This window comes from Macrotis lagotis, chromosome 5, assembly GCF_037893015.1.
Source record: "Macrotis lagotis isolate mMagLag1 chromosome 5, bilby.v1.9.chrom.fasta, whole genome shotgun sequence".
NCBI lineage: Eukaryota > Metazoa > Chordata > Mammalia > Peramelemorphia > Peramelidae > Macrotis > Macrotis lagotis.
The window spans coordinates 7,569,564-7,594,782 of record NC_133662.1 but is presented as its reverse complement, the minus strand read 5'-3'; the positions used below and the strand labels follow the sequence as shown (position 1 = coordinate 7,594,782).

General features: G+C 36.6%; 1 protein-coding gene across 1 annotated transcript in view; it reads left to right on the top strand.

Annotated features, from left to right (window-relative positions):
- Positions 1–23,622, top strand: part of LOC141488469 (antigen WC1.1-like) — a 37,118-nt gene extending 13,496 nt beyond the window's left edge. Inside the window, exons 3-16 of the mRNA XM_074188554.1 lie at positions 1,429–1,737; positions 1,835–2,149; positions 5,470–5,541; positions 5,625–5,939; positions 6,551–6,883; positions 7,645–7,677; positions 7,767–8,081; positions 11,021–11,329; positions 11,409–11,741; positions 20,880–20,951; positions 21,030–21,344; positions 22,067–22,381; positions 22,963–23,004; positions 23,095–23,622. Coding sequence (XP_074044655.1) covers positions 1,429–1,737; positions 1,835–2,149; positions 5,470–5,541; positions 5,625–5,939; positions 6,551–6,883; positions 7,645–7,677; positions 7,767–8,081; positions 11,021–11,329; positions 11,409–11,741; positions 20,880–20,951; positions 21,030–21,344; positions 22,067–22,381; positions 22,963–23,004; positions 23,095–23,495 — 3,479 coding nt within the window. The 3' untranslated portion in view covers positions 23,496–23,622. The remainder of the gene's footprint in view (positions 1–1,428; positions 1,738–1,834; positions 2,150–5,469; positions 5,542–5,624; positions 5,940–6,550; positions 6,884–7,644; positions 7,678–7,766; positions 8,082–11,020; positions 11,330–11,408; positions 11,742–20,879; positions 20,952–21,029; positions 21,345–22,066; positions 22,382–22,962; positions 23,005–23,094) is intronic.
- The last annotated feature ends 1,597 nt before the right edge of the window (positions 23,623–25,219 follow it).

Below are 25,219 nucleotides of genomic sequence, written 5' to 3'. Positions count from 1 at the left end.
ACATAAAAGTATGGACAAAACACCTGCCTTAGTGGTGAAAAGGGACCTAGTTCTGACCCCTTCACAGTCTATGGACTGAGAACTCCAGAAGAGTTGTATCTGCTGATTCAGTGTCTTCTGAACCATGTTCCTGGTCTGCCAGAGTCAAATCTGCACTGGACCACAGTCCACTTTAACGCTGGTGCAGAAGACCTTTCCTACTCTCCTTCCAAGCTGTCCTTGGTAATATCTGGTCTGAGAGATCTGGAAACTGCCACTGCCACCACTGCCCAGGTCAACCTGCTGTCTGTTTCTAGATTGCTGGGACTGGTTCAATCTCATATGACCTGGGCTTTACTGCACTCCTCTCTGAAGCTGATGTGCAACAGATATTTTTCATTAATCTTTCAATTTGTCTTGGACTGGAAAATTCCTTCATTCTATCTTGATATGGTTTCTGCCACTCTAAATTTTGTTTAGAGTCATTATTTAAAGGCATTGGGGTGGTTTGGGGGAGAATTTGCATGAGTCCCCATCTTTACTCCATCATCATGACTGTGCCCCTCCACCCTTCCCTGATTTAATATTGCTGTAGTGGGTCCTCATAGATTAGCACAGTGTTAAAGGATTGTGTGTTTAATGCCCATATTTCTTAGCATCTGAATCCGAGTTCTCCAGCATCTCATAAGTAGGAATAATTAATAATTAATAGGAAATTAACCAAGGAATAATATGGAAATTGTATTTGAAACAAGGAGTGCACAATTATAGAAGCAATCTTGAACATCTCGGCATAAAACCTTTATAAAGATATTGAAGCAATTGAAATATCAGCTACTCTATCTCTTATCTATTAACAAGAGAAAAGATAAATAAAACCATAGAAAATTAAAAAAGAGGGGGCGGCTAGGTTGCGCAGTGGATAGAGCACCAGCCCTGGAGTCAGGAGTACCTGAGTTCAAATACAGCCTCAGACACTTAATAATTACCTAGCTGTGTGACCTTGGGCAAGCCACTTAACCCCATGTGCCTTGCAAAAAATAAACCCTAAAAAAAAAGAAAAGAAAACCCACTCTGAGTAATTAATTTTGGGGAGAGAAGTGATGGTTACTTCTTTAAGGGTGAGATATCATATGAGTCTAATTCTGCTCCTTGGAGGAGAGGTATCCATATACTCTACTGTTTCCATGTACCTCTCCCTTGTCTAGAAGAGTGGAAGGACTACACTTCCCTACATATGTCAGACATGCTCTTCCAAAGAGTACCAGGTTTTAAGCATCAATGTGTTTTCAAGGTATTAATTATCTTATGCTCAGTTAAGGAGAATTCTTATGCTTCTGCTTTCTTGGAAATATACTAGTCTCACATAATTCTTTGTGTCTTTTTTCTTTTATCAGGGAAATCTTGAAGATTAGAGCCACTCACTAGAGTTCTTTCATATCTTTCCAGGATTTGTCCAGCTGGTTGCAGGGGATGGACCCTGTGTTGGGAGGGTACAAGTCAATTCTGGATCAGATTTGAGCACAGTCTGTGACTGGAATTTTAATTTTTTTACGGCCAAAGTCATCTGTGCTGAGTTACAGTGTGGGACTGCAGTTTCTATCATGAAGAGACCTTACTTTGGAAGAGGAAATGGACACATCTGGGATAAAGAATTCCAATGTAATGGAAGTGAACCACTTCTCTCATTGTGCCCCACAATACCACTTCCACAGGGAAAATGCAACCACAGCATGGATGTTGGAGTCATTTGTTCAAGTAAAGCTTACACAATGCTTTTACTATGGACCTACTTCTCATTTAATACTGAGATTAAAAAGTACACTTTTCTAAAGCCCTGTCATCTTCTCCCTAGAGTACACAGACTTTCGACTGATGAATGGAAGCTCCCAATGCGAAGGAAGAGTGGAGATCCAAGTTTTGGGGACCTGGAGAACTCTCTGTGACTCCCACTGGGACCTGGCAGATGCCAATGTTCTCTGTCATCAGCTCAGCTGTGGTGTTGCCATGAAACCTTCAGAAGTTGCCAGTTTTGACAATGGAAATGGTCAAGTCATGGGGGATACATTTTATTGCACAGGGACAGAGTCTCATTTATGGAATTGTCCTGTCATTATTCTGGGGACTTCTCCATGTTCCAAAGGAAAAGTTGCCTCTGTGGTCTGCTCAGGTTAGTTATGGGAAATCTCTAATTTGGGAACTAAATATATCTCTAGATGATGGGCCAGTGAAAGTAATTATAGCAGCAGGAAGAACAAGGATAGCACTGTCTACACCTATCAAGAGTTAATGTAATCTCTTTAAATATTTAGAGGAGAATCATGACAGTTTTTCTATAAGGCAAGTGAAAAATTCTAATCAAGTTCTTGGGAATTATGTGGGGCTTTTGAACATATTTACTTTATATATATGCCATTGTGTATTCATGACATTTCCTTGGGAATTCTCAGTTTGGGAAGATATACTGTCATCCATAAAGTACTTGAAGGGAAAGTGTAGAATTTTATTAATGTGTAGTACTAATAGTGAACAGAGATATACTGGCTCTGGTCTTTAGAAGACAGGAATTAGACAAGAAGAAATAGGAATTGTCTGGTTTCTCCTGTAAATTATTTTACCAGAGCAAGATAGTAAGATCACACTGCAAGTTCAGACTGGGTTAGAGAAGATCATAGACACTAAAATACTATTTGTTATTGGGAGGGCTATAATACTTCTATCTTAGAATAAAACAAGTTTTTTTGTTCCATGAAAACTACAATTTTTGGCTCATAGGGTCATTTGCAAAAGATCTTCTCATTGGTGGAAACTGATTTCTTGCTGGATAGGGCTAGTGAAAGCTGGAGAAAAGAGAAAGCCTGGTCAGAAAAAAAGAGAGATTGTGAATGAGAATCTTTCCTCCAGCTCTCACTAACTTCCTCTTATGAAATCAATTTCTTCCAGTGAAAATCCTTTGGCCAAAGACTATGCAATTTTAGTGACAGGAGTAGTTCTCATCATCAGTAAGTATATGAGACAAACAGAGTAAAACATTAAGTCAGGGGTCAGAGGAACAGGTTTCTATGAGGAAAGAGGTTATGCATTTAATCAGACCAGATCAGTCAGCTGCTGGAGAGAAAACTTGAGGGACTAAATAGTGAGGCATATGGAAGATGAAATAACTAAGGAAATAAAGATTTGAGCTTCCAAGTTTATTAATTTATTAAGCCATTTATGTCTATTCCAAAACAAATAAGGACCAGGGCCCTTTCTCAACTTTGGCAGTAAGAATACAGGAGAGGAAGATTTATATTTTAATAACTAGCAATAAAATAAGGCCAATTAATTAAAAGAAAGCAATTGGGGTGGCTAGGTGGTGCAGTGGATAGAGCACTGGCCTTGGAGTCAGGAGTACCTGAGTTCAAATCCGGCCTCAAACACTTAATAATTACTTAGCCATGTGGCCTTGGGCAAGCCACTTAACCCCTTTGTCTTGAAAAATATAAAAAAAGAAAACAACAAACAATTAACAAAGTTACCAAATTAAATAATCTGATTTCTAATTGGAGGAAAGTTTAGGGGCTTTCCAAGCTTGGAAAAGAAGATCATATAGGTCCAATTCCTTGAAATCAGAAAAAAAGAGATATCCAAATTCCCCTCTCCCTCAAGTATCTTTTAAACATTTAGAAAAACATGTAAACAATAACTGATTAACAAGTACTGAGAAGTTTTCAGATAAAACATATGGGTTGCTTGTGCAAAAATTCATTGCATCAGTCTTTGGATCTGAATAAGTCCTTAGTCAAGCATCAAACAGAAGTGATCCCAATCTCTGTTATGAAGGCCTACATTCAAATAATGCAATATATTTTCTCCCAGTTCCCACAATTTAATAAAGATTTCTAACAAGACAGAAAATGGACTAGACCCATAACTAAATAGAAAGAAAAGAAAACTAACTCTAGAATTGAATCACAAAATGAAATCCATTCAATTCCCACCACCACCTTCTATTCTAATCCCCTCAATAGGAAGTCCCAGAAAGCAGGTGAGAAGTTAAGAAACAGGGTCAGAGGGAGCCCCTTTCCTGGGAAGTTTATTCTATTGATGTGTGAAAGTGGAGAGTTTCTGTTTTTATGTTTTCTTTTTCCTCAGTACCTTAGAAAATCAAATTACTAGAATTTACTAGGTAACTACAATTTAAAGACTTCACTCTTTTCTCTGCTAAGAAATTCATATCTAACTAGTTCAAGAAACATCCTTGATCCTCCAGAGCAGGGATTAACTTTCATTGGATTGTGGCCTCCTTTGGTGTAAGCTCAGGACCAGTTCTGAATATAATTTTTTATTTCTCTCTCTCTCTCTCTCTCTCTCTCTCTCTCTCTCTCTCTCTCTCTCTCTCTCTCTCTCTCCCATTAATATCAGAACAATCAGAATTCAGATTAAAGCTGATCATGACCCCTACATTAGCAATGTTTAAAAAATCAAAAAAAATCTAGCTAGGCATCTCCTCTTTTTGAAGAGTGAAGATCACCTCTGGCCCCTGCCTCCTGTGTCTCCTCCTGGCAGGAATTAAAGTCTCTCTTGGAGAAGGGAAGAGGAAGAAGCTAGGCAGAGAGACAGCTAGTAGTCACAGGGGAGAGAGAGTTTAGGTCCAGGAATCAAAAAAAATCTGAGTTCAGACAATGCATGTCCCTGGGCAACTCACTGAGCTGCAAGATGAAAATGGCAATCCACTCCAGTATCTTTGCCAAGAAAACCCCAGATGAGACTAACTGAAATGATTGAACTACAACAACAGGTGGAGAAGAGGGCTGAAGATGTCTATTCTTCCTCCCTTTTGAGCTACACAATGACACTCATGTGAGGATCCTCTTACATAAATAAGAGACCAATTATATTGTAATGCAGTTATCAATATACTTTATGTTCTTTTTGTTGAATAGAGTATTTCCCCAAAAATACATAAAAAGGACAATATTTAACATAAATTTAAAAAATAGTTCCAAACTTTCTCCTTCCTTTGCTCAATGCTCCTTCCCCCAAAACAATTTTTATCAATGTATTTGAAGACAAATTCCTGTAGTCCAAATAAAACAACTCCTGCTCTAGAACTGAGACAATAGGCTGGTGGCAGAAAGATTGTAGGAGGAAGTTATACTATATAGTTCTTAGTTGCTGACAGAGGGCGAGCAAAACCTGAGGAAGGATGATCAACTAGAGAAGTGCTGTGACCTTCCCATCAGAAGCTGTTCCTTATGGAAAGTGACAGAATTTTTAGGGTACTCTCAACAAGGAGAAAGGGGAGTGGAAGAATAGAACTGTCAATGAGAAAAAAATCTATTTGACTATATAGAGGTAAAACATGCCTTCTTAAGCTGGGAAATACTTTTGTCCCTCCCTTAAAAATTGATTTCTTTCCAATTTGCTGACCCTCTCCTCTCATCTAGTACCTTTCCTCCCACTTTAAACTTTCATGGCCTGGATTTGAGTTCTGTGTTTTTTTTGTAGGAAACCAGACCCAGTACTACTCATCCAATAATGCACAGCCTGATCAGGAAAAGGGTCCTGTTCTATTTCCAGGTAAGAAAGAAAGTTGGACAATATGAGAAAACTCTTCTTTTTCTTTGGGAAAATGAGCAATTAATCTGAATTTCTCTTTGTAGAAAATGTTCAACTTCGACTGTTGAATGGAGGAGGTCCCTGCTCTGGAAGAGTTGAAGTCTATTACAATGACACCTGGGGGACCATCTGTGATAATTCTTGGGACATGAGTGATGCCCATGTGGTGTGCAGGCAGCTGGGCTGTGGAGTGGCCCTCAAAGCTATGGTCTCGGCACACTTTGGAGAAGGATCAGGGCCCATCTGGCTGGATGCACTTAAGTGCTCTGGAAATGAATCCCATCTAGGGGAATGCCCTTCCCTCTATTGGGGGCAGCATGACTGCAGACACAAAGAGGATGCAGGAGTCCTCTGCTCAGGTCTGTGCCACACACATACCATGAGCATGAGGGACTTGTGGGAGCACTGTGCCAGACAGAGTGTCCCTAAAGTCCAGTTTCAGGGAAAGACTTCTGATCTGAGAGGGGTGATTTCATTCATCAGCTATCCTCCCTTATGAATATATCTTTATCTATATGAGTGTGTATGTATGTTTGCATTATATACATACATACATACATTATATATGTGTGTTTATAGCTATATGTGTACATATACGTATTTATATATATACAGAGTTATAAATATATATATATATATGAAATTGTCATTTCCTAGTACAGTACAAATCACATAATAGGTATATAATAGGTCTCTGATTTACTTTTGGTAGTTCACAGATACGCATTGATTTTGAAACTGTGAGACTGAGTAGTGAAATCACAGTAAAGGTATTCCTTTCTTTATCAGTGGGGGAGACAAGATAGAGAAATTGCTCAGAAACATAGAGAAAGTAATTCTAGGAAAAGATGGTCTGGGGTCTGTGCTATGCAGTGAAAACTTCCCTCCAATATAAGAGAATGTAAAATAATTTTCAGGCAGAAGGGACCAAGAGAATATAAGAACAAATGCCTCCTCTGATTTTGCCATAACTTGTCTCCATTTCCAGAATCCCTGGATCTCAGGCTGGTGAGTGATGATCAAGAATGCACTGGGTGGCTAGAAGTTTTCTACAATGGAACTTGGGGCAGTGTTTGCTCCAACTCCATGGATCACAACACTGTATCAGTGATTTGCAGACACCTGAACTGTGGTGCCTCAGGGATTATTAATGACTTGCATAGCCACCGAGAAAGTTTACAGGCCTGGTGGATAGACAAAATCAACTGTCAAGGTAAAGAATCCCTCCTCTGGCATTGTCTTTCTCAATCTTGGGACCAGAATTCTTGTCAGCAAGATGAGGAAGCCTATATCACATGTGAAGGTAAATACAACTGTCTCCTTTTGAGTCCTTTTTAATGGGAATGTTTTTAATTCAAATACATTTAATCTGTGGACAGGATTTAAATACAAATTTCTTTTAATCAGGCTAGTAAACAGTGAAAGAAAATTAAATTGGTAGAAATTATGTGAGAAAGACCTCAGATTTTTTTTAAGTTGACTAAAAGCTTGATGTCAGTAAGTTGGAAGTCAGTCTTTCTCTTTCTTCCCTAATTCCTGTCCTCATAGCAAGAGATTTCTGCATAAATATTCCCTCAGATCCCCTAACCTCCAAATTCTTTACCTTATTCATTTACAAAGACATCCATCTGACTTACATATACACAATTTTTCTTTGCCTCATACTTCTTCACTCTTCATGGGCTACTTTGATCTGCTGCCTTATAAAGTTTCCATTTTACGTTCACATTCCTTCTTTCTCATTATTCTCTGAACTGCTGAAAGGCAGACACTTTGTAATACATCTATATATTTATTTTTTATTTATTTATATCTGATATATTCCTCTTTGTCTGTCTATAAGCATATGTATATATGTATATGTATATATTAATATGTATATATTAATGACTACGTTATAAATTCAGCAAATATTTTAATATTATAATGATGAAGGCGCTATTTTATATTTTGGGAACAAATAAAATGATCTTTGGGAATTCTGCTTTGGGGAAAAAAACCAAATGACTAAACAATATGTTAGGGTTCACTAACCCAGCCCTTTCCCAATTCTTCTCTCTGCAGGAGGAGACTGCCCAACCCCCAGTCACTGCAAAGGTATTTCAGTTCATCTCTATACATGGGGCATTCAAAGTTTCCTCACTTCCAACCTGGGAGTGTAATAGGAGATTTTTCTTCCTTTCCAGACAAAGATAAAATCCGACTCAGGGGAGGAGAGACCCCATGCTCTGGACGAGTGGAGATATGGCACGCTGGCTCCTGGGGGACAGTATGTGATGACTACTGGGACCTAGCAGATGCTAATGTGGTTTGTCAGCAGCTTGACTGTGGCTCTGCTCTGGATGCCCTGAGTGGAGCTAAATTTGGCCAAGGGAATGGGACTATATGGTTGGATGATATACAGTGCAGAGGGAAGGAGTCCTCTTTGTGGGATTGCCCTGCAAGACCCTGGGGGCACAGTGACTGTTACCATGAGGAAGATGCTGGTGTGATATGCTCAGGTGAGTGATAAGAGCTCTGAGAACAGATATTGAACTGGAGGACAGAGCTAGAACTTGCCTACAAATGCAGTTCTCACAAATCTGCCCTCTGGTACAATTGGATACTGTAATTTGATCTTGCATTCATAGAATTTAAAATTTAAAATTAATGATGCCAAAGTCTTTGCTGTTCAGAACATGAAATAGATCACTGAGTTCATATGACTGTCACAAGGTCACACCAGATTAACAAGTATTTCTGGGAAATTTTTGAACATAGGCTTTGGGAATCCCAAAGCTACAATATCTCTTCTGAACTCCAGTTCTCTCTGGGATTTTACTGGGGAGAGAGTATGTAGGGAACTTGGGAACCTTCTTGATCTTGGTTCTTGTCACTTGTCATTTTATCGATGATATCACTGTGTTAGAGGCAATTTACAATTTCTCCAACTGTAGTTGATCAAGCTAATATGATCTCAGAATGCTCTACTACAAGTTGGACACAAATAGACCATGTGAATACCTAGGGTGAATTCTCTAAACTTGAACATTTCCTTTGAGGTGTTTCAATTCTTCCTTACTCATAGAGCACAGGTGCCACTCTGATGAGAGCACACCAGTCTGGGTCATCCTCTACCAGTGTCTCCCATGCTGCACAATCAATTCCAATGTTTTTAAGAGAGATCTTGAGAAACCTTGGTTTTTCTGATTCCCCTATAAGTATTAGTCATGTGTGAATTTCCATAAAATAGTCTTTATGGCCAGTCCATTGGAGATGTGCTCTCTCTAGCAATGTTTGAATGTGGTAGATGAATTTGATGCCATATCCATACTCATAGCAAGGCTGAAAATGTCATGCTTAAAAGCATGAGAACAAGGACAACACCTTGCTACACTCAACTGGTGAGTGAAAATTGTGAAAGCAGCATCAACTATTCAGAAATTGGGCAAGCACTCCTTGGGATGTTTACAAGGAAGACTAGTACTTCTGGTTCAAGGGCTACTTTCCACTTTTGATATCCACCTGAGTTACCTAACTCTAATCTGTGACTCCAAGAAGGTGTAGCATGGTAGTGACCAAACACTGGTAAACTATTTCAGCAGAGGTGCTAAACTAGGTTGAGTAAGCAAAGGAATCTCAAACTCAATAATGAACTAGGGGCATGTATCTATTTGAAAAGAGTAATTGGAACAGATAGTGTTTGCATTTTATGGAGTTCTCCATACCCTACAAATTCCTGCCCAGTCCAGAATTGAAGATTTTTCTTTCTCTCTCACTCTTCTGACTTTAGTTGGAAAAAAAGTCTCATCTTTGTGTTTTCTTAGACTATATCTATTAGGATTTTATATGTGCTTGGAGGAATTCTTCTCTGGGGAACTCTGTGTGCTAATTCTTGTCATTCTGTCATCTTGACTCAATCTTCTCATTTGTATAGTTTTGTACTTAGGCTTTAAGGTAGACAAAGGGAGACAGAGTTGTCATTCTAAAGCAAAAAAGTCACCAAACCTGGAAAACAAAACCTAGAAAATTAGAGCGTAACAATTGTGAGTAGCAGAGTCAAAGATAAGTGCAGAAATTGAGAAAGATTCTTTGAATCTAGTGCTTCATTAATTGACATTAATCATTTCCTTTATTAATTTCTATCTCCAACCTCTGGGTCAAGAGGGCTAATACAATTACTGTGAATCAATTCCATTCTCATTGAGCAGCCCAGAGAGATTTATCTTGAAGCCCCTGTTCTTAGGACAATTTGTCTGATTATTTCTAAAAAAATGAAGCTATTCTGATCCCCTCTAAAGTTGGTTGTCCAGCAACCAGCATCTACTCTGTCCTTACCTTACTTCATTGCTAAATCCACAAAGCTTATACTCAATATCATGTCCATAAAAATCTCAGTAACAAATGTGATAGATGCTACACTCAAATATAAAATAATTGTGTGATTGTTACAGACTCACAGAGTAAGACTATCAAATCATAAAAAAGATTCATTGAAAAAAAAGATGACTTTCGTTCTGAAATAATAGATGTCACCCAATTTCTCTGAGTCTCCCTAGTAACAAAACTAGAGAGAGATACAGACATATATATATATATATATATATATATGTATGTATATATGTATATGTATATGTACATATATGTATATGTCCATAATTGTATATATACATCAGAAAAATACTGGCCTTGAATCAAAATTCACAAGTCTATATGTGTATGTTCAGTGTCACTATATTGACAGTCATATTTCAAATAAACAAGTTCTTCTGTCTTTTTCCTCCTTGATTCTACTTGTGGCAGTGGGTCTTCATGACTTAGCACAGCATTAAAGGAGTGTGTGTGTGTGTGTGTGTGTGTGTGTGTGTGTGTGTGTGTGTGTGTTTAGTTTCCTTTTTTAGCATCTGAGTCCTTTGTCTCAAATAATTCAGAAAAAAAACAGGAAATTAACCATGGAAAAAATAGGAAAATTGTACTTGAAACATGGAGTACAGGATTATGGAAACAACATTAGACATCTCAGCATAAATCCTTAGTAAAGTTCTCAAGGCAATTGAAATATCAGCTACACTAAGTAATCCTTATTTGAAAAAAGGAAAAGATGAAAAAGAACCTAGAAAATTAAGAAAATAAAAGAAAACTTTCTAGAGTAAGCAGATTCTTGAGGCAGAGGAGACATCAAATGAATCTAATTCTTCTCCTTGGGTGAGGGAATAGAAGGATTGCATTTTTAAAATATGTCTGACATGCTCTACCAAAGATTATCAAGAATTAAGAACCTTCAGATTTATTTCAGGCTCCATCACAGTTAATATGTATCTAAGATATTAATTGGCAAAGTCAAGGAAAGTTCTTATGCTTCTTCTCCCTTGTGAATATGCTAAATTACTTGGATCTTTCCTCATCTGGGAAATCTTAAAAATTCAGGATCTCTCACTGGAGTTCTTTCTTGTCTTTCCAGGATTTGTCAAGCTGGTTGCTGGGGATGGACCCTGTATTGGGAGGGTAGAGGTCAGTTATAGGAAAAATTGGAGCACAGTTTGTGATTGGAATTTCATTCTTTCTACGGCCAAAGTCATCTGTGCTGAGCTACAATGTGGGACTGCAGCCTCCATCATGAAAAGAGCTCACTTTGGAAGAGGAAATGGCCAAATGTGGGATAAAGAATTCCAGTGTAATGGAAGTGAACCGTTTCTCTCATTGTGCCCCATGGTACCTCTTCCTCAGGGAAAATGCAATCACGGCATGGATGTTGGAGTCATTTGTTCAAGTAAAATTTAATACAATGCTTTTATGCTGCTCCTACATCATATTTAATACAGAAATTAAAAAGTATTGCTTTTCTAAAGCCCTGTCTTCTTCTCCAGAGTATACAGACTTTCGTCTGACAAATGGAAGCTCCCATTGTGAAGGAAGAGTGGAGATCCAAGTTTTTGGGACCTGGAGAACTCTTTGTGACTCTCATTGGGACTTGGCAGATGCCAATGTTCTCTGCCATCAGCTTAACTGTGGTGTTGCCATGAAAACTCCAGAAGATGTACATTTTGGCAAAGGAAGTGTCCAGGTCATGGGTGATACATTTTATTGTACTGGGACTGAGACTCATTTATGGAATTGTCCTGTGACTCTCCTAGGGACTTCTCCATGTTCCAAAGGAAAAGTTGCCTCTGTGGTCTGCTCAGGTTAGTAAAGGGAAATCTCTCATTTGGAGACAAGTATATCTCTAGGTGATGGGCCAGTGAAATTAGTGATACCTGCTTATATAAAGGAAAAGTATAGTAGTGTCTAAATCCACCAGTCATCAGTTAGTCATATTCAGTGTTCAAGGGAGAGTCAAGGCATTTTTTTCTTTAATATTTTTTTTTGTTTTGGATATTTTATTTTTACTTTACCAACTACATGTTATGAAACCCTTTCAATATTCATTCAGATACATATTCATTAAGTTACACAATTTTATACCACCTTCCCTTTCATTGGAGAATAGTCTAGTGAAAGTAGACAACCACATTAAAACATGTTTTCTACCATAGCAAGGGTGAAATGTGAAGTTTTGTTGGGAATTACACATGACATTTATACATATTTAGTTTAATATGACATTTCATTCAGAATTCTCAAGTAGGGGAGATATATTGTGATTATGCTATTGTGTAATATTTATAGTAAAGAAATATATACTTTTCTGGTCATTGGTAGGAAGGACCAAGGAGGAACAAACAGACAGGAAGGACTAGGAATTGTTCAAATTCTACTATAGACTGTTTTCTCAGAGCAAGAATTAAGATTAATCTACAAGGACAGAATAGATTAGTTAAGATCATAGATAAGGGGGAAGCTAGGTGACACAATGGATGGAGCACCAGCCCTGGTGTCAGGAGTACCTGAGTTCAAATGCAGCCTCAAACACTTAATAATTACCTAGCTGTGTGGCCTTGGGCAAGCCACTTAACCCCATTTGCCTTGCAAAAAAAAAACCCTAAAAAAATAAGATCATAGATACCAGGATACTTCTTTGTTATTGAGTGAACCCTATTTCAGCCCTCTTAGACTAAAATTCCAGTGTTTCTTTCTTGAAACTGCATCTCTTGGCTCACTGGGTCATTTGCAAAAGATCTCCTCATTGATGGAAACTGATTTCTCAAGGAGTAGAGTTTTTAAAAACTGGAGAAAAGAGAGATCCTGGTCTAAAATAGAGACCAGCTCTCATTAACTTCCTCTCTTGAAATCAATTTCCACCAATGAAAAGATCTTGTGCAAAAAAAATTCTTTGGCCAAAGATTATATAATTTATCTTTTATTTTGAATATTTGTTAGTGGTAGTAGGAATTGAATTAGGATGAAACCTCCTCATGATAATTTTTTATTTTATATTAGACATACAAATGGGACAGGGTTCAGAGTACAAAATTAAGCAATTTAATTAGCAGATCCTCTAATTTCTAATTAGAGAGTAGAATAAAAGATTAGGGGTTTTACAATGGGGAGGGGAGAACATATATGTGCAATTCTCTGAAATCAAACAAAAGACATGTTCCATTCCCCCCTCCCCAAATATCTGTATTCAATTAAAAGATCATGGAAACAATAATTGATTAAAAAATAGTGGGTAACTTTTCACATAGAATATATGGGTTGCTTTTGTGAAAATTCCTTGTATCATTCTTTAGATCTGATTTTGACCTTAATTAAGCAATAACCTTTTCTCTATTGAGCTAGAGGAAGAAGGAATTCATATCTAGCTAGTTCAAGAGAGATCTAGTTCCACCTAAAACAGAAATTCTTTTAAAATTTTTTTAATTTTCAATTGATATTTTATTTTTACATATACATGTTATAAAAGTTTTTCAATATTCATCCATAGGCATATGTATATATTTAAGTTACAAATTTCCTTCCACCCTCCCTTCCCACTTCCCTACCCTCAATGGTAAACAGTCAGATCAATAGTGTTCATATATAGTTGTGATAAACATGTTTACAGATTAGTCATTTTCTCTATGAGGAGTCAGGATTAAGGGAGATACACAAGAGATATTTTTTATAAAGTGTTCATCAGATTCTGAAGGGATTAAAAAATTGTTTTTTGATTTTGTTTTGTTTTTCTTCCCCTGGATGGGACTTGCATTGTCCATAACATGGTTGTCCTAGCTCTCTCAACTGCTGAAAGGAGTTGCTTCCATAAAGATTGATTATCTGACAATGTTGTTATAAATGTGTACATGGCTCCCTTTGCTCAGCATCAGATTCTATAATCCATTCCACGCTTCTCTAGAGTCCAACCATTTATGATTTCTTTTAGAACAATAATATTCCATAGAATTCATGTACCATAACTCATTTAGCCATTCTCCAATTTATGGACTTCCCTACAATTTTCAATTCTTTGCCACTATACGAAGAGCTGCTATGAATATTTTTGAACATGTGGACTTTTCTAGATATAGGCCTAGAATTGGAATTGCTAGGTCAAAGGGAATAAACAGTTTTATTGTTCTTTGGGCATAGTTCCATGTTGTTCTCCAGAATGTTTGGATCAGTTCACCAGCAATGCATTAATGTCCCAATCCTTCCATAATCTCTCCAATGTTGATCATTTACCCTTTTTGTCATCTTAGTCAATCTGCTAGATGTGAAGTGATACCTCAGAATTGTTTAAGTTGCTTTTCTCTAATCAATAATGGTTTGGAGCATTTTTTCATATGTTTATATATAGCTTTAATTTCTTCAATTGAAAACTGTCTGTTCATATCCATATCAATTGGAGATTCCCTTGCTATTCTTTACCTTTTGTTGCTCCAGGTGAATTTTGATAATATTTTTTCTATTTCAGTAAAACAGTTATTTGGTATTTTGATTGGTATGACACTGAATAACTATTTTATTTTGGGTAGAATTGTCATTTTTATGATATTAGCTCAACCTAACCATGAGTAATTATTTAGATCTGACTTTATTTGGGTGAGAAGTGTTTTATAATTGTGTTCATACAGTTTCTGGGTTTATCTTTGGAGGTAGATTCCCAAATAGTGATGTCTACAGTTATTTTAATTGGAATTTCTCTTTCTATATCTTGCTCTTGGACTTTGTTGTTCATATAGAAATGCTGATGATTTTTGTAGGTTTATTTTATTTCTTGCTACTTTGTTGAATTTGTTGACGGTTTCAAGAAACTTTTTAGATGATTTTCTTTGATTCTTTAAGTATATCATCATATCATCTGCAGAGTTAAAGCTTTGCTTCCACATTGCGAATTTTGATTCCTTCAATTTCTTTTTCTTCTCATTGCTAAAGCTAGCATTTCTAATAATATACTGAATAGTAATGGTGATAATGGGGAACCTTATTTCATCCTGATTTTATTGGAAATGCTCCAAGTTTATCCCACTTACATAAAATATTTATTGATATTTTAGATAGATACTATTTATTATTTTAAGGAAAACTTCATTTATCCCTAAACTATCTAATGTTTTCAATAGGACTGATGCTGTTTTTTTATCAAAGGCTTTTTCAGCATCTATTGAGATGATAATATGATTTCTGCAGGATTTCCTATTGATGTGTTCAATTATCTTGAATGTTTTTCTAATATTGAACCATTCCTGCCTATCTGGTATAAATCCTACCTGATTATGATGCATTTCCTTGTAATAACTTGTTGTAGACTCATGGTTAAAATTTTATTTAAGATTTTTGCATCAATATTCATTGATCTATAATTTTTTGTCTGTCTTGGTTCTTCCTGGTTTGGGTATCAGCACCATGTTGGTGTCATAAAAGGAATTTGACAGAACTTCTCCTATTTTTTAAAATAGTTTATGTAGAATAGGAATTAATTATTGCTTAAATGTTTGGTAGAATGCACTTGTAAATCCATCTGGACCTGGGCACTTTTTCTTATTGATGGTTTCTTCAGTTTCTTTTTCTGAAATGGGTTTATTTAATATTTTTTCTCTTCTGTTAATCTAGGCAGTTTGAATTTTTGTAAATATTCATCCATTTCACTCAGGTTATCTAATTTATTGGCATATAGTTTGATAAAGTAGCTCCACATTATCTCTTTAATTTCCTCCTCATTGATGAGGAGGTGGTGAGTCTTTCCTTTTCATTTTTGGTACTGGTAATTTGATTATCTACTTTTTTTGTTTTTAATTAGATTAACCAAAGGTTTATCTATATTATTATATTATATTATATTTCCTAAAGCCAACTCTTAGTTTTATTTATTCGATCAATTGTTTTCTTGCTTTCAATTTAATAATATCTCTCCCTTGATTTTCAGAATTTTAATTTGGTATTTAGTTGGAGATCTTTAATTTGGTCTTTTTCTAGCTTTTTTTAGTTGCATACCCAATTCATTTATCTTTTCTCTATTTCATTCATATAGTCATTTAGAGATACAAAATTTTCCCTCAAAACTGCCTTGGTTGTATCCCATAAATTTTGGTATGGTGTTTCATTATTATCATTTTCTTGTATATAATTATTGATTATTTCTATTATTTGCTAATTGATCCACCATTATTTAAAACACAATTATTTAATTTCCAATTAGTTTTTGGTTTATCTTTCCATGACTCTTTTTTACATGTAAATTTTATTGAATTATGGTCTGAGAAGTATGCACTTCTTATTTCTGCCTTTTTGCATTTGATTATAAGGTTTATGCCCTAGTACATGATCAATTCTGGTATAGGTGCCATGTACTGCCAAGAAAAAGGTATATTCTTTTCTATCCCCATTTAGTTTTCTCCAGATGTCTCTCTTATCTAAATTTTTTAAGATTTCATTTACCTTTTTAACTTCCTTTTATTTTTCTGGGGCTGGAGTCTTATCCCTGGCTTGTTGTTGGCTTCATGTATCTTTGGTAGGGAAAGACTCTGGGAGCTTGTTAGCCTTGTGCCACCATCTTGACTCTGCCTGTGTATGTCAATATCAACAAATATTATATGTGACGGGAATAAATTCAAAGCATTTCAAAAAAATCAAGGATGAAATGAGGATGCCCATTATCACTAATACTATTCAATATAGTATTAAAAATGCTAGCTGTAGCAATAAGAGAAGAAAAAGAAATCAAAGGAATCAGAGCTTTCGCTCTTTGCAGATGAAATGATGATATACTTAGAGAACCTGAGAAAATCATCTAAAAAAACTTCTTAAAACATTTAACAAACTCAGCAAACTAGCAGGATATAAAACAAACCCACATAAACCATCATCATTTCTATATATGAACAACAAAGTCCAAGAACAAGAGATAGAAAGAAAAATTCCATTTAAAATAACTTTAGTTAACATTGAATACTTGGGACTCTACTTCCCAAGACAAATCTAGAAATCATGTGAACAGAATTTTAAAGCTCTCCTCACCCAAATAAAGTCAGTTCTAAATTATTGGAAAAATGTCAAATGTTTTCGGTTAGGTCAAGCTAATAATAAAAATGACAATTCTACCCAAATTAAATTACTTATTCAGTGCCATACCAATCAAAGTACCAAATAAATACTTTATCAAGTCAGAAAAAAAATAGTAACAAAATTCATCTGGAGAATCAAAAGGGCAAGAATAGCAAGGGAACTGATGAAAAAAAATTATAAAGGAAGGTGGCCTAGCTCTACCAGATCTAAAACTATACTATAAAGTGGCAGTAATCAAAACTGCCTGGTACTCATTAAGAAATAGAGTAATGGATCAGTGGATTAGGATAGGTTCAAAAGAAACAGTAGTAAATGACTACAGGAATCTACTATTTGACAAACCCAAAGACATCAGCCTCTGGGATAAGAACTCACTATTTGAGAAAAATTGTTGGGAAAACTGGAAAATAGTATGGCAAAAATTAGGCATAGATCTGCATCTCACACCCTATACCAAAATAAGATCAAAATGGGCACAGGATTAAGACATAAAAAGTGATCCTATAATCCCATAATAGATCAAAAATATTCTATCTAATCTATGGAAAATGGATAAATTTATGACCAAACAAGAATTAGAGCACATTATAAACTGCAAAATGAATGATTTTGACTATATTAAATTAAAAAGTTTTTGCACTAATAAAATCAATGCTACCAAAATTAGAAGAAAAGCAGAAAGCTGGGAAACAATCTTCACAACCAGGAGTTCTGATAAAGATCTCATTTCTAAAATATATAGAGAGTTGCATCAAATTTATAAAGTCACAAGTCATTCCCCAATTGATAAATCATCAAAAGATATGAACAGACAGTTTTCAAATGAAGAAATTAAAGCTATATATAAACATACGGAAAAAATGTTCCAAATTACGATTGATTAGAGAAACACAAATTAAAATAGCAATGAGGTATCACTTCACACCTATTAGATTAGCCCAGATGAGAAAAATGAAAGCTGATCAATGTTGGAGAGGTTGTGGGAGGATTGGGACATTGATGCATTGCTGGTGGAGTTGTGAGCAAATGCAAACTTTCTGGCAAGTAATATGGAACTATGCCTGAAGAGCTATAAAACTGTTTATATCCTTTGACCCAGCAATTCCAATTCTAAGACTATATCTGGAAGAAAATGTAAAAAATGGGAAAAGTCCTACATGTTCCAAAAATATTCATAAGCAGCCCTTTTTGTAGCAGCAAAGAATTGGAAATCGGGGGGATGCCCATCAATTGGGGAATGGCTAAACAAGTATATGAATACTATGGAATATTATTGTTTTATAAGAAACAATAAATGGTTGGAGAAGTTTGGGATGACTTATGGGATCTGATGTTGAGTGAAGGGAGTAAAGCCAAGAGAACAATTTACACATCAACATTATGAGATGAACGACCTTGATGGAGCAGCCCCTCTCAGCAGTCCAGAGAGCTCAGACAATTGTATTTGACAGATTATGGACTATATTATCCCCAACCAGAGGAAGAAAAACAAAACAAAACAAAACAAAACAAAATACACAGGGAAAAAACACCCCTACCAAATCTGATGAACACTTTATAAAAATTATCTCTTATGTATCTCTTTCCCTTAATCTTAATTCCTCATGCCAAAAACTACTAATTTATAAATATGTTTAACCAAATATGTATGTAAAATGCTAACCTGACAGTTCCCAAATGAGAAGGGGGATGGGAAGGGAGGTTGGAGGGAAACTTTGTAACTTGGAAATATAAATGTACAAATGGATAAAAACAAATAAATAAAATGTTTGAAAGGATTACTACTTCTGTATTTCCCTCCATGCTATCTTTCTCCATTTATATTTTTTTCTTTCTCTGTCTCTCATTCCTCCTCATCAAAGTACTATTCACTTTCCCCTTTGACTTTTCTTTTAAAATTTAACTTTTAGTTTATTTTCACTTACACCTTTACCTTCTCTTTTATCAGTCCCTTCTTGCTTTACCTTTCCCTTTATCTTTCCCTCCCTTGCCTGTAGAGTAGGATAGATTTTTAAACCCAAATGGGAATGTATCTAATTCCCTCTCTGGATCAAAACTATTAAATAGAATTCACTCAGTGTTCATACCCATCTTTATTTCCCCCTAAAATTAAAAATCTTTTTGCCTCTTTACCTGATGTTATTTATTACTCATTCATCAGTCATAGTTTGATTAATTGATTGCTCATTAAGCTCAAAGTGTTATCAAAGTATTATCACAGATTGATTGCTTGATTGTTTGATAACCAGCATTGTCTCAAAGAAACTAAGTACCCTCTCTTCTGTCTCATTAGAAGTATACTTTTCATGAGTCTTGAATAACATTAAAGCAGGAATTCTTAAATTTCATTGGATAATTGCTTCCTTTGCTGTAGGCTTGAAACCATTTTTGAGAACAATGTTTTTTTACTATCTCTTCAATTAATGTCAGAATGGTCAGAAGTTATATTGAACCTGATTATGACTACAAGATTAAGAAAATTTAAGGTATAAGAAAAAAATAATTTTAGCCTTGTACCCCCTCTTCCTAAAGAGAGAAAAGTGACCTCTGCCCCCATTACCTGCTTCCTTATCTGGTGAGAATTAAAGTAACCCCATTCTCAAAGAAAACTGCAATATCAGGGAGGTTGATTCCATGACAAGCAATTAAATTAGATTTGGGTGACGTTGTATTGTGCTAAGTCACTAGCATTACTTTCTCCTCCAGAATCATCTGAGTCCAGTGGTCAGAGATGCATCAGGATTACTGGAGATGGCTCTGGACATGAAGCAGTCAGGATTAAGTGGCTTGCCCAAGGTCACATAGTTAGTAATTGTCATGTGCCTGATGCCAAATTTGAACTCCCATCCTCTTGAATCCAAGATCAATGCTCTATACACCATGCTTCCTAGCTGCCCCATCCCTTAGTGAAGAAGAGGTGGAGAAGTTAGGTAGAGAGGCAGCTAGGTGGCCTAGTGGATACAGTACATGACCAGGAGTCAGGAAGCATGTCCTCAGGTAAGTCACTTGGCCCTGCTTTCTTCAATATCTCAATCTGTAAAACGAACTGGAGAATAAAATAGCACACCTGTTCATTATCTTTGCCAAAAAAGTCTCAAATGTAGCCATGAAGAGTTGAATAGGACTAAAGCAACTGAAATAAAATAATTGGGAGAGAAGAGGGCTAGAGATGTCTACTCTTCCTTCCCTTAAAATATACAATGACACTCCAATATTGGGAGGGACAGCCCTTTCCACACATAAGGCATCACCACATAGAGGCTTCCCTTGTTACAGGTTGGGCTCTCCTTATATAAATAAGAGACCAATTATAGTGCAACACAGTTATCAATATATTTTGGTTATTTTCCTTTTAAAATATTTTTTCTTCAATTTTATATAACGACAATTTTAACATTCATTTAAAAATAATTTTAATACTAAATTTTCTCACTTCCTCTTTCAACTCCCCCCCCCCCAGGAATGTACTAAAAGTTAGAAACAACTGCTCCAGAGTTGAAGCATGGTGGCTGGTAGTGAAATGTAGTAGGAGGAAGCTACCCTATAAAGGTTTTATCAGTTAGAAGTGATGCAACCTTTCTCTCAGAAGCTCTTTCCTATATAGAATGTCACAGACTTTTTAGAGCACTTTATATATGGAGAATAAGGTTGGAATGATTGAACTGGAGGAATATAACTGTCAATGAGAACAATTCTGTTTGACTATATAGGGATGAATCATGCCTTCTTAGATAGGGAAATTCCTTTGTCCTTCTCTTTGGGCCTCTTTCTCTCCCAATTTGCTGACCTTCTCCTCTTACTCAGCACCTTTTCCTCAAGGTACATATTTACCTTATTTTACTCCTCCCACCTCAACACTTTAAGTTGATTGGATTTGAACTGTGTGCTTTTTTCAGGAAACAAGGCCCTATTCTTCACATTCAATAATTCACAGTCGGACCAGGAAAAAATATCTGTCCAATTTCCAGGTAAGACTTAAAGTTGAATAATCTGAGAAAGTTCTTCTTTTTTGGAAAAGGAGAATTAATCTGAATTTCTCCCTGAAGAAAATGGACAGCTTCGCTTGTTGAATGGAGGAGGTCCCTGCTCTGGAAGAGTTGAAGTCTATTACAATGGCACCTGGGGAACTATCTGTGATGATTCTTGGGACATGAATGATGCCCATGTGGTGTGCAGGCAACTGGGCTGTGGAGTGGCCCTCAAAGTCATGACCTCAGCTCACTTTGGAGAAGGATCAGGGCCCATCTGGCTGGATACACTTAATTGTTCTGGAAACGAATCCCACCTATGGGAGTGCCCTTCTCTCCAATGGGGTCAGCAGGACTGCAGGCACAAAGAGGATGCAGGAGTCCTCTGCTCAGGTTTGTGCCACACACATCCTACACTTACCCTACTAACCCTGAGGGCCTTGAGAGAAGACTGAGGACTGACCAGAGAATCCCCAGAGTTCTGTTTCAGGACAAAATCTCTAATCAAAGGAAAGCAATTTCACTCATCTATTGTAACTGTAACTGTATAGGTAGGTCTCGTCCCTTGTGAAGATAAAGATAGATGGATAGATAGAGAGATAGATAAATAGATAGAAATATAGATAAGCACATAGAGAGCCACACACATATATACAAATATATGAGTATGAATATTTATGCATACACACATATATATAAATGCATGCATATGTGTATAGATATTTGTGTGATGGTATATAGATAGATAGATAGATAGATAGCGTGTATCTTCATTTTCTAGTAAAGTGATGTGCATATTATAGTCATGCAACATGTCTGCTGATTTACTTTATTATTGGTTATTCACAGAAACACACTGATTTTGAAACTGTGAAAATGAAGAGTGAAATAACAGTAAAGATATTCCTATCCTTATCAGTGGGGGAGACAGAGAGAAATGCTAAGAATTAAGGAGGAAGTAATTCTGGAAAAAGATAGTCTGGGGTCTGGGCTTTGCAGTGGAAACTTCCCAGCAGCATAAGAAAGCTTAAAACTATTTCCAAAGGGGAAAAAAATCTAGATATTATGAGAATAAAGGTCCCCTCTGATTTTGCCATAACTTTTTCTCTTTCCAGAATCCCTGGATCTCAGGCTGGTGAGTGATAATCAGGAATGCACTGGGTGGCTAGAGGTTTTCTACAATGGAACATGGGGTAGTGTTTGCTCCAACTCCATGGACCACAATACCGTATCAGTGATTTGCAGACACCTGAGTTGTGGTGCCACAGGGACTGTTGATACATTGTCTAGGCCCCGAAAAAATTTGCAGGTCCAGTGGATAGACAAAATTAACTGCCAAGGTAAAGAATCCTTCCTCTGGCATTGTCCTTCTCAATTTTGGGACCAGAATTCTTGTCACCAGGAAGAAGAAGCCCACATCACATGTGAAGGTAACTACAACTTTCTCTTCTTTTAATTTATTTTTAATGGGATTATTTTTCAGTGTGGAGAAACAGGATTTAGATGAAAATTTATTTTAATCCATCCAAATAAACACTGGAAGAGTCTAGGTTGGTGAAAATTATGTGACAAAGACCTCAGATATTTTATTGTAGTTGCCTTTTTAAATACTTGATATCAACAAGTTGTGAATCAGTCTTTCTCTCCTCCATAATTCCTGTCCCCTTAGCAGGAGATTTAAAATAAATATTCTTTCAAAAAAAACCAATCTCAGTTCTTCATGTTATTCATTCCTATAATTATGCTCTGAATAATTTAAAAGCAGGTACTTCGTAAAATATAGATAGATGGACATATAAACAGACAGAGATGATTTAGATATACACTTTTTTATTGAGTTGATAAGTTTTTACATGAATTATTTAAAATGAAAAAGATGGTTCTATTTTGTATTTTGAAAGCAAATTAAGGAACTTGGGGGGAATTTTGTCTTGCAGCAGCAAAATCTAGTAATTGAATGATATTTTAGGATTATCATTAACAGTTTTTTTTCAATGTCTTCTCTCTGCAGGAAGGAAGGACCCTGACTGCCCAACCTCCAGGAGCTGCTCGGGTATCTCAGTTCATCTCTCACTATGTCTTGCTCTATCAGAAATTCCTTACTTTCAAGATGAAAGTGTAACAGATTTCTGCTACTTTCCAGACAAAGAAAAGCTTCAACTGAAGGGAGGAGAGACCCGATGTTCTGGACGAGTAGAGATTTGGCATCATGGTTCCTGGGGGACAGTATGTGATGACTTCTGGGACCTGGGAGATGCAAATGTGGTTTGTCAGCAGCTGGACTGTGGCTCTGCTCTGGATGCCCCAAGATGGGCTACATTTGGCCAAGGAAATGGGACAATCTGGTTGGATGATGTTCAGTGCACAGGGAAGGAGTACTCTCTGTGGGATTGCCCTGCAAGGCCCTGGGGGCAGAGTAACTGTAAGCATGAGGAGGATGCAGGTGTGATATGCTCAGGTGAGTGTGAAGGACATAAGATGAGACTGGGAAGACTGAGAACAGATATTGAAGCTGTAAGACATGGGACTACAACTTGCATATAAAGGGGATTTCTATAAGTCTGTTCTCAGGTTCCAGGGGAAACTGTTATTTGATCCTGGGATCATAAAATTTAGAACATAAAATTAATGGTTGTGATGCCAATGTAGAAGTCCACTGAGGTTATATGACTGCCACAAGGGCACACAGACTAGCAAGTATATCTTGCTGAGAAATTTCTCAGCAGAGATTCTGTGACTCTCAAACTTACAATATCTCTTCTGTCCTCTAGTCCTTTCCACAAACTTGTGCTGGAGGGACAGAATGTAGAGCTTTTGAGAACCTTCTTGGTCTGCTTGATTACCTTGGGCAGATATTCAAATGATAGAGGATTTAGGCAGGATTCAGAACCCATGTAACAAACTTGATCTCTATTCATTCTCATACTCATAACTATTGATTTTTTTCTTTCAGTGAAAATGATAGGAGAATGTTACTGTTCAGTCTTTCAACTTTATCATACTCTTCATGAGTATGATACTTTTCTCGAGAAAGATCTTGGAGTAACTTGTCTTTTCCTTTTCCAGTGATTTCTCATTTTATAGAAAAGGTGCTGAGACAAGAGTTAAGTGAATTACAGAAGCTTGCCTTTGAACTCAGATCTTCCTGATCTTAGACTCAGGACTCTATGCTTTGTATCATGTGGTGCTTGTCTTTCAAAAAATGTACGCTGTTCAGACACTTTGCCCTTCCATTCCACCCATATCAGCTGGCAACCAATCTATCAACAAGAATTTAACAATATACGCTAGACACTGTACTAAACCACTGCAATAGAAAGAAAGGCAAAATCAACAGATAAATCACTTGGTACATAGAAAATACCTACAGAATAGAATGGTGGCAACCTAGAAAGAAGCTTAAGCTCCTTCCATGTCTCAAGAAAAGTTCCTTTAGAAGGAAGTTTTTGAGTTGGGTCCTAAAGAAAACCAAGCATGTCAAAAGGTGGATGTAAGAAGTGTGAGCATTTCATTTAAGGAGAGTCAGAAAGACAATATTAAATTACAGAGGTGGAATATCATGTGTGAGGAACAGGAATTGGACCTGCGTGACTGAGTGGTACAGTGTGTGGAGAGGAGGAGTATTAAAGAATTGTGGATAATAAGACTAAGTTATGAAGTGCTTTAGATGCCCAATAGAGAAGTTATATTGAATCCTGAAATATAGCAGGGAGCTACAGGATTTTAGTAAACATGGGTATGATATGGGGAGCTAGATGGCACAGGCCTGGTGACAAGAAGATGACTCTTCCTGAGTACACATTGGGTTTCAGACACTTAATGTGACCTTGAGCTTGTTTTTTAATTTATTGGCATCCATTCTTTCTCTGTTAAATGACCTAGAGAAAAAATGGACAAACTATTCTGGTATCTCTATCAAGATAACCCCAAATGGGGTCCAAGAGAGTGAGAAATGTCTGAAAACAAATGATCACCAGAATGATCACTTTGGCAGCTGGATGAAGGGTAAGTTAGCATGGAAAGGACCAATCATAAGTCTTTGTAATAGTCCTGGAGATCATGAAGACCTGAACTAGAGTAGTGACTGTATTAGTGGAGAGAAGGGAATATGTTGACATGAGATGACAAGATTGTGGAGAGAGTGAGAATGAGGGTTTAAGTATAGTACCAAGATTGTGAGTCTGAGTGATTGGGAGAGTGGTAGCTTTCTCAACAGTAATAGGGAAGTTCAGAAAGATGTGTGAGGAGGAGGAGAAAGAGCAAAAGAA